This window comes from Elephas maximus, chromosome 25 (assembly GCF_024166365.1).
Source record: "Elephas maximus indicus isolate mEleMax1 chromosome 25, mEleMax1 primary haplotype, whole genome shotgun sequence".
NCBI classification, from domain to species: domain Eukaryota; kingdom Metazoa; phylum Chordata; class Mammalia; order Proboscidea; family Elephantidae; genus Elephas; species Elephas maximus.
The window spans coordinates 13124017-13134403 of record NC_064843.1 but is presented as its reverse complement, the minus strand read 5'-3'; the positions used below and the strand labels follow the sequence as shown (position 1 = coordinate 13134403).

The 10387-nt window shown below is 44.2% G+C and overlaps 1 protein-coding gene across 3 annotated transcripts in view; it reads left to right on the top strand.

Annotated features, from left to right (window-relative positions):
- Window positions 1–4346: 4346 nt before the first annotated feature.
- RTF2 (replication termination factor 2) overlaps window positions 4347–10387 on the top strand; it is a 54922-nt gene continuing 48881 nt past the window's right edge. For all 3 annotated transcript variants that reach the window (XM_049869060.1, XM_049869061.1, XM_049869059.1), the window contains exons 1-3: window positions 4347–4473; window positions 8380–8474; window positions 9950–10043. In XM_049869060.1, coding sequence (XP_049725017.1) covers window positions 4405–4473; window positions 8380–8474; window positions 9950–10043 — 258 coding nt within the window. In that variant the 5' untranslated portion in view covers window positions 4347–4404. The remainder of the gene's footprint in view (window positions 4474–8379; window positions 8475–9949; window positions 10044–10387) is intronic.

Here is a 10387-nt window from a genome sequence, read left to right as displayed (position 1 = left end):
TGACTCACAGCAACCCCACATGACAGAGCAGAACTGCCCTGTAGGGTTTTCTAAACTGTAATCTTTACAAGAACAGATCGCCAGGTCTTTCTCCTGCAGAACTGCTGGGTGGGTTCAAACTGCCAACATTTCAGTTAGAATGAAGCACTTAACCGTTGTGCCACTGGGGTTCGTTAAAACGTTAAGGCCTTGCATATTCCTAAAATATTTTGTTTGAATATTTCCCAAAACGACAAATTAGAAGTCATTTTTGTCTTGAATTATCTCAGCAATTGCCACCATTTCCCCCTTTATTTTTAACCCTCTTTTTATGATAGTCTAAGTGTTAAATGATGTTGTACAATTCTTTATAAATCCTAACACAGTTTTTTTTTATGCTAACTCTTAAAATGAGTTACTCTGCATGTCAGCTTTTTCCAGACAGAATTTTAAACTGTACCTATGGAAGAGCACATGAGCAGAGCTAACAGGAAATCTAGCCCTCAACAGTTCAGAAGTCTGAAATATGTCAGAATTATTCTGACAAACAGTAGACTACCCTGGGGAAGCATGTGAAGTACTGGTTCTTAGCCTGGGCTTCAGGAGGCTGTGAATGAATATGCGTGTGTTGGTGCAAACAGTTAAGCATGCAACTAACTGAAAGGTTGGCAGTTCAAAACCACCCAGAGGTGCCTCAGAGGAAAGGACAGGCAATCTGCATCTGGGAGGTCACACAGCCTTGATAACCCAATGGAGTGTAGTTCTACTCTGTACACACGGGGTCAGTGTGAGTTGGAGCCAACTCAATGATGACAAGAATAATAACTGTAAAATTTTCTCTACGTCAACGGACATTTTTCTGGGGAGTAAATCCGTAGTTTTCATCAAATTCTCAAACAGCTCCGGTGACTCCAAAATGGTTAAGAAACACCGATTCTACTAGAAGGTGGTTGTTTTGGCTTTAATGATTTCTTTCCTTTCCCACCTCCTCAAACCCGCACCTCTACTACAGCCAAGCTGTCTCCCAGGATTCTTGTGAGCGAATATCCTTCATTAGTTCACACAACAAAGGCCAGTGTGAGGATGAAGCCAACAATAAAGACACCTGCTTCCCAGCGCAGCTGTGAGAACCAAATGGCTCAAATGCAACGAAAGCCCTGAACACTGCCTGCACACAGCCAGCCCTTCACGGAAACCAGCTGCTACTGATGATCCCAGGAAAGCATGCCAAAGTCTTAACTGTCTGAGGCACAGAGCAGCCTAGAGACTGATATTCTAAAAGAGGAAACCAAAGAGGAAGAGAGACAGAGGAAAAAAAAAAAAAAATCCAGCTGCCCGAACACAGCTGGCACCACCAGGTCTCGTCAGCAACTTTTGGAGGTGAGGTTTGTAGCCAGATGGACCTCCATTGAGAAAGTGTCTCATCTTTCACTCACCCAGCTGGGTGACCCTGAGACAAGATCCCTGTGTGTCTGAGTCTTAGGGTTTTCATCTGTAAAGTAGAAGGCAATTATACCCATCTCTTGAGATTGATATGAGGACAAAGTAAGAGGATGCTCCCAATTTGCCAGTGCACGGTGGTGATTTAATAAAGAGCAGCTGTTTTTTCTCCCCAAATAAACTAGGTGAGGGACAGATTTACTTGCTAGAAAAGAGCACTGGTTTAAGAGTCTAAGTATCCTTGCATTTTTGCTATACTCTCTCTGTCCTTTGCTATCAGACAGAACCAATCCCAGAATCCATTCTAAGCTCTCACACTTACTAGCTATGTAACCTTGGACAAGTCATTTGACCTTTCCAGGACTTTGTTTCCTTCATCTGTAAAATGGGATACTAATAGTACTTAGTAAGGGGCCCTGGTGGTACAATGGTTAAAGTGCTCAGCTGTTAACCACAAAGTCAGTGGTTTAAATCCGCCAGTGGCTCCACAGGACAAAAGATCTGCTCACATAAAGATTACACCCTATGGGACAGTTCTACTCTGTCATGTATAGGCTTGCTATGAGTCAGAATTGACTCGACATCACACAACAACAACAGTACTTAGCAGTTTTAGGGTCCGCCAAAACTGGGGCCATCACCATATGAGTACTTTCTTTGTGTTTACTGGGTAAGTATGTATTAAGTGTTCTAAAGACTTTTCTAGGCCCTAAGTATGTTATTAGTTGCTGTCAATTCAGCCCTGACTTGTGGAGACCCCACGTGTATGGAGTAGTAGAATTGCACATGGGTTTTCAAGGCTGTGACCTTTCAGAAGCAGACTACCAGGACTGTTTTCCAAGGTGTCTATGGGTGGATGTAAACTGCCTTCCTTTTGGTTAGCAGTCAAGTGCTTCATCGTTTGCACCACCCAGTCACATTGATGAATGAAAAAATGTCCCTATCCTCATGGGGGTTACAACTTGTGTTACTGGCATTAAAATAAATCATAAGCCAATGAGAACCTCTGACTGATTAAAGGATTTATTCTTTTAATTTCTGTTAAATGCAGTAACAGGTAGCCCAAGCTTATAGTTGTTGGACTTTTCACACCCCTGTTTTCTTGGGGGCATACTGGGCAATTGTCACCAAGTGGGGAATGTTATGTTTTCACCTCTTTTATTGTTTCACTTAGGTAAAAAAAAATGAAAGTCCCATGGTAGCATCCGGTCATAAAGGTCTGCCTTATTTGCAGATTAGGAGTCCCTGGGTGGCGCAAATGGGTAAGTGCCCGGCTACTAAAAAAAGGTTATTGAGTCGAACCTACCCAGAGGTGCCTCAAAAGGAAGGCCTGGTGATCCGCTTCTGAAAAGCTGTAGCCACAAAAACCTTATAGAGTAGTTCTACTCTGTACACACGGGGTCACCATGAGTCGGAATCTACTCTGCCACAACTGGCTGGTTATTTGCAGACTAGTAGACACATTTTCCCTTAATATTTGTAATAAGGAACAGATAGAGAGAGGCTCAAGGGCAAGAGAGCAGCCAATCATGGACTTTAGCAGAGGTTTTGCAAGAGATATGTGTTCTCCTCATTGTAGATACAATACAGCCCATCTCTTGTGTAGGCTAATGCTATTCAGCTATATGCATCCTCTCCTAATGGGAGGCAGCTTTGCCTTTCCCTGAAGCATGCTGGGGATGAACCTGGGATGGACTCGGGCTAAGATACAAGGCCCACAGTGATATGACTGGGCCAGTTGCCAAGGCCAAAGAATGTCTTAGCAACAAGAAAGAAAAACATCTGGGCCTGGATGTGCAGTCTCTGGGAATGCTGGCTGCCCAAGGACTTGGGAGCAAAAACAATGAGCCTTAGCCCCAGCCAGAATGGCATATAAGCTTATGTCCCCTGCTAGGCAGTTGCAGAGTGCTAAACTGGTCCAGCCACCACCCTGGACCGTCCTGTAAGTAAGCTCCCCTGATAAACCATATGTCACAATCACTGGTCCCAGAGTCTTTCTTTGGTCTCTTAGAGATGCCAACGTTGGGTCCAGATGCTGCTAGGTTGTTACTCAACATCTTGGAAATGGCATGGAGACAGCTGTGAACCTTTTGTGAGAAAAACTTTAATACTGTAATTATACCTGCTTCTTACTGGGGGAAAAAGTCATTCCATGGCAATATCAGAACGTTTGAGGGCCACCCTAGTGGCGCAGTGGTTAAGTGCTCGGATGCGAACCAACAGGTTGGCAGTTTGAATCCACCAGCACCTCCACGGGAGAAAGATGTGGCAGTCTGCTTCCATAAAGACTCACAGCCTTGGAAACTCTATGGGGCAGTTCTACTCTGTCCTATAAGGGTCACTATGAGTCAAAACCAATTCGATGGCAATGGGTTTGTTTTTTGTGTTGTTTTGTTTTGTTTTGAAAGAGGATTTCACTCCCCTCAATCTCCTACAACATTTCACAGATTTGCTGTGACCAAAGGTGGCGCTCCATAGAGAAACGTTCCTTTGAAATACATGATGTGAACTGAATTAGTCGATTCTATTAATATGACTCATTCATCGTGCTGATAAGACGTGGCCCTTTTCCCCAAGGCGCCCACCTTCTAGGTAGGAGCCAGGTCCACACTCACACGAGGTTGGGGGTATGCGGCCATGGAGCGGTGGGCGCCCTGGCCGCCCTCTTGGAGCGTGGGCGAACGATTGTGATTAGGCAGCAGAAACCCAGGGCCGCCGGAAAGAGGAAGGGACAGGCCAGCCCCGCAGCGACCGTACTTGGCGCGAACATTCACCCCGGCTTTGGCTGCCCACGCCGCGGGGCCGCGCCCAGCTCACAGCAACGCTCTCCATGGCAACCGGAGCCTGGCAACAGCGCCACCACGCCCCGCTGCATCGCGACGGGTTGTACGTCACCGCGGCGCGCCGGAAGTTGTCGCCCTGTCGGCCGCGACCCCGGAAGTGCTGTTTGCGGGGTGTTGTGGCTGCTGGGAGTCCCAACTTGCGATGGGTTGCGACGGAGGAACTATCCCCAAGAGGCACGAATTGGTGAAGGGGCCCAAGAAGGTTGAGAAGGTCAGCGACTGGAGAACGATAGGGCGCGGGGGTTGTTGGGGAGTGCGGACGCCTCCAGGGCGCTACGGGAGGCACGAAGGGGGAGCCAGAGGGGTTCTGCACGCAGCTGCGCTCATTTACCCCGTTCGGGAACCTCGAAATTAACAATAACTTAGGTCTCCGGTGGTGTAGTGGTTAAGAGCTCGGCTGCTAACCGAAAAGTCGGCAGTTCAGATCCACCAGCCGCTCCTTGGAAACCCTTTGGAGCAGACCTAGTCTGTCCTGTAGGGTCGTTGTGAGTCGGAATCCACTCGACGGCAACGGGTTTGGTGGGTAATAATTACGTTTATCAAGTGCTTACATTTGCTAATCACCGCACAAGACGCTTAACATGAGGTGTCTCATGTAATCTTCACAACAGCTCCATAGGGTAGGCGCTGTCGTAAATCCTATCGTTCAGACATTGATACAGAAGCTTAGGAGGGAAAGGTTGGAAGCTATTAAGTGGCAGAGCCAGGATTAGACAGTCTGCAGTTAGTAACCGTCTTCCAAAAAACCTGTCTATTGAGGTTTTCGGGAAATCCAGGTGACGTAGTGGTTAAGAGCTATGGCTGCTAACCAGAAGGTTGGCAGTTCGAATCCATCAGGCGTTTCTTGAAAACCCTATGGGGCAGTTCTCTTCTGTCCTTTAGGGTCGCTATGAGTCGGAATTGACTCCAGGGCAACGGGTTTTGTTAAGCTTTTCATACACTAACTTCGTTTCCACCGGATGTATATACCACCCGCATGTGCCAAGCACTGTATTAGGTACTTTACAGACTTTCTAATATTAAAAAATAAAAAGTTTTTCCAAACCTTCTCTTTTCCTGCCTTGAGATTTGGACCTTCTGTTAGAAAGTTTCTTACCACCCGGTACACTGCGTTCATAGTTGATTAACGTCTGTCTCCCTGACTGGCGGGTAAGCCTTTGATGGCAGAGGCCGCCTTTTTATCTTTCACAGCTGCCATGGTTTTTGGCACAGTAAATATATTGAACAAATGAATGAGTAAAAAATCCCTCATCCTCACAAGAAATCGAGCAAATTATGTGTAATCATCTCCATGTTACTGCAGGGAAATTGAGTACAGGGAAGTTAATTAACATAACCAAACTCACAGCTTTTAGGTGGTGGAGCTGGGATTCCCATCCAGTTCTTCAGGATCCCAGAGTTAGCACTGGTAATCACTTTTTAATAATAGAAAGTTTGTAAAGTACCTAATACAGTGCTTGGCACATGTGAGTGGCACATATATTCTTAATTAAGCAGCCAGAGAAATCTTTTTAAATGGTAAATCACATATATGACTGCTGTATTCAAAGCACTCCAGTGGCTTCTCATCACATTGAGAATAAAATCCCACAAGGCCCTTTGTCATCAGACCCCTGCCTCTCTTTGCAACCTCACCTCCTGTCCTTCTCTAGCTTTTATTCTGTTCCAGTCACACAAGCCTTTTTGCTCAGCCTGGAGCATTAGTTCCTCAACCTGAAATGGTTCATTTCTTTATTTCATTCAGTTCATCTCAGTTCACTGGAGCTGAAATATTCCTCACTGTATCCTCTTCTGCTGCATGATTTTTCTTCGTAGTGCTTATCATGATATCTATTTTTTTTTTTTTTTTGGTCATTCTCTCTCCCATGTGGACCAAACCAAACCAAAAACCTGTTGCCGTCAAGTTGATTCCGACTCCTAGGGACCCATGTGGACAGAGACCTTTTATGTCTTTGTCTGTAACCCCTACTATGTGTCTGGCACATAATTGTTGCTGTTAGGTGCTGTTGAGTCAATTCTGACTCCTAGCGACCCCGTGTAACAGAGTAGAGCTGCCCCATAGAGTTTTCTACGGTGTAATCTTTACAGGAGTAGACTGCCAATTCTTTCTTCTGTAGAGCTACTGGGTGGGTTTGAACTGCCGACTTTTCAGGTAGCAGCCGAGTGCTTAACTATTGAACCAGAAGGGCTCCCTAATAGACTCCTCATAAATGTGTGTTGTATGTAAGAGTGCATGGAAACCTAGAAGACTTCAGGTGGACCCTATAATTGTACCTACACAAGAGGATGAAGCGCTATGCCCTGTAATTGTACCTACACAAAAGGATGAAGGGCTGTGCCCTCTCACCTGACCTACATGTGCCTAGGCTAATTGCAGATAGTTTGCATGGATGGGAGCTTTTACCAAAAAGGTATTCAGCTCAGTTTTAAGCTCAGGGCTGAAGAGGAAGAGATTAACAAAAGGCTTGGCAAGAAACAGGTGTCATAAGCTGGCAGAGAGGAAGGAAGAATGATCTGACAACTGGAAATAGGATGGCTTATCACCGTTCATTGAGCACATGTTTCTTGAGTGCTTACCATGTACCCTGTTCTAGGCGCCGGGGCTACAACAGCAAGCAGAGACAGAGTCTTGCCCTCATAGAGCTTCCATTTCTAATAGATACGGAACAACGTACGTAATCACTCATACGGCGTGTTTGGTCTGGCCCAAAATATTGCTCTAGTTTAAGACCTTGCCCTAAAAAGAAAAGAGACCCTGAGGAAAAATGTTTTTCAAAAGTTTTTTGGGGGAAGCAATTCTTAAATCTTTGCATAAGAGTAATTTATCACCTTTCTCCCAATCCCCAGCCCTCCCAACTGATTTGAATCAGTAGAGAACTATGCCTGAAGTAGGTGGGGGAGCCAGAAAGTGGGTCCTCGAGTTCCTGAATGTGGTTTTTTGAACCTGCAAAAAATGTAGTTGGTCTACCTGGTTTGTCGGCAGCCTCTCTTTAGGCTCTACCGTGTCCCTCTTTACAGTGTGGTTTTTGATAAAAGCCATTTAAACTGCCAGACTGGGGACTGAATAGAGAATCAGTTGCAGTAGTGTTTTTGATGTGGCAGTCTGCTTCTGTAAAGGTTTACAGCTTTGGAAACACTACGGGGCAGTTCTTCTCTGTCCTGTGGGGTCACTAGGAGTCAGAATTGACTTAGCAACAACAGGTGTGACAGAGAGTAGTGATTTGGAAAAAAGAAGAAGCATGGTCTCTAGAGCCAGCCAGCCTAGGTGCTTATCCTAGGTGCTTTATTCCTTTGCTCTGTGACCTTGGGCAAGTGAGCTAACCTCTTGGTGCCTTGGTTTCCTCATCTACAAAGGTAAGAACACTAACTCCTTGGGTTTTTATGCAGATTCAGAAGGTTAAGGTGCAGAAACTGCTTAGCACATTGCCAGGCACATGGTAAGTACTTTAGCAGTTGTTGCTGCAAAAACGAAAACTTAAGGAGCTTTTCTCTTCCTGTCTTCTCCCAAATGTACCATCCTGTTACATTTATTCAGGCCTGGTGTTTTAGGAACGGGACATGAAATAGCATGTAGCTTAAAATGTCATTTGAGGGCTGTGGAAGGGCCTATCTCAATTTTCATAGCGTGGATAAAGGTTTGATGTGCACCCTACTGAACAATTTGCAGAAAACATTTTTGTTAAATTGACGATTTTATAAAGGATTTAGTCTCGTGCCGAACTTTTTAAAAAATGCTTATCTTTTCAATTCTTAGTCTTTCAGTTCTGCTACAGCTCTGAGCCTTTCTCTTCGTTAGACTGTGCTTTTTTTCCCCTGGGCAGCCTCCCTAATTTCTATTAAGACACAAATGTGAACATTTATAAATAGTTTGCATAAACAATTTAGTGCTTTGATGTAAACTGTTTCTTCGTACTTGTCATGTTTTAAACAGGCCTTTATTGGATATAATATCAATTATTTAGGGCTTAAAATTGCAGTTTCATGTATCCCTATCTTTGATTCGAAAAACGAAAGTCACTGCAGTGTAGTATTACTGAAGAAATCTTGACACGTGGATCTGTCAAGGCTGTGCCTTTCAGAGGTGGAAATTAACTGAAAGGAATTTTTCCCCCCTTAGGTTGACAAAGATGCAGAACTGGTGGCCCAGTGGAACTACTGCACTTTAAGTCAAGAAATATTGAGGCGACCAATAGTTGCCTGTGAACTTGGCAGGTATGTTTCATTTAGGCAATCAGAAAGAGCTGGTTAAGTGATTTTGAAGGAAATTTTAATGTGTAAATGCAGTTTTTGACTAATCAAATGTGAATTATCCCAGGCAAATTGGTGAAGCCTGGGTTAACATTGGAAACCCTAGTGGCATAGTGGTTAAGTGCTACAGTTGCTAACCAAAAGGTTGGCAGTTCAGATCTACCAGGCGCTCCTTGGAAACCCTATGGGGCAGTTCTGCTCTGTCCTATATGGTCACTATGAGTCAGAATCAGTCGACGGCAACAGGTTTGGTTTTTTGGGGGGTGGGGCGGGGGGTTAACATTCCTTGTCTCTAAGCATATTTCTGCACTTCCCTAATCGAGATGACTCAGTGAACCCATGGGTTGAAAACTCAGGTGCCAGTAGGAGCTAAGTCATAATCGTAAATGGACAAAGGAGCCACGTGAGGCACAGTCCAGAATGGCAGCTGCCACCCAGCTCCAGACAGTTCCTGCTTTTGAAGAATGTGGGCCTAGTGTTCCCAGGTCTTCTGATTTTGTCTTGTTTTTTCAAGAAGAATTGAAAGTATGTACCTTTACATTAAATCTTCCAGTTTTTAAGCACTCGTTGAGGTCACATCCATCCTTCAGACTGGAGAATAGTTTCTTTCATTGTATGCTCTGGAAGTAGTTGAGACAGCGCGAAATTCACTTAATTTTTTATTTTTTAATTGTGGTAAAAATATGCACATCAAAACATTCTCCAATACAGCAGTTTCAGCATTTACAGTTCAGCGACGACACTGATTACTTTCTTCCCATTGGACAAGCGTTATCACTGTCCTTTTTAAAGTATTAACATAAAGTCAGTACACCCCAAGCAAAAGTTTCCCCTTGTCCCCTCTCTCCCACCCCTGTAACCATTATTAGTCTTTATGTATTTGCTTATTTCATGTGAGATCACACAGTCTTTTTGTGACTGACTTATTTCGCTCAGCGTGATGTTTTCAGGGTTCATCCATGTTGTGATATGCATCAGGACTTATTTCTCTTTATGGCAGAGTAATACTCCATTGTATGTGTAGATCATGTTTTGTTTATCCACTCATCTGTTGATAGACATTTTGGTTGTTTCCACCTTTTGGCTGTTGTGAATTGTGCTGCAGTGAACATCGATGGACAGGTTTCTGTTTGCATTTCTGCTTTCATTTCTTCTGGGTGTACACCAAGGATTGGGATTGCTCAGTCATGTGGTAGTTCTGTGCTCAGCTTTCTGGGGAGCCACCAAACTGTTTCCCACAGCGACTGTACCATTTTCCATTCCACCAGCAATGAATGAGAGCAACGTTGACTTTGCCATAACGCAGGGCATTTCTATTACCAGATGTAAATGACTTTGGGTCATGCTCGACATTGCATCGGTTTTTTCTTCCTCCTTTGGTTTGGTTATTTGCAGGTTGATTGTTGCCGTCATGTTTTGATTAGTCCTTCTTGTTGCAGACTTTATAACAAGGATGCTGTCATTGAGTTTCTGTTGGACAAGTCTTCTGAAAAGGCTCTTGGGAAGGCAGCATCTCACATTAAAAGCATTAAGGTAAGACTCGTGATTCCAAAGTGTCCCAAGAGTGTCAGCAGTTGAGGCTTATTTTATATAATTTGTGTACATTAAAGACGGAACCCAGCCCTGCTCAGCCGCCTAATGAAGATGGAATCTTCTGCAAGTCACTGAAATCTCAAGCCAGAAGTTTCTACACCTGTACTTTTGCATCGTAAAGCTGCTTTGATATAATAGGTGGGAAATTGCTTTGAAACTTCCTAACGTTCTATGTAAGTGTTGGGAGGCGTTGTTTTTTTTTCACTTGTAAGTCAGCTACTTGAATTTTTGATTTGGAAGACAGTTTCATAGAATTAGAGAATTTTAGAGGTACTTGTTGTTAT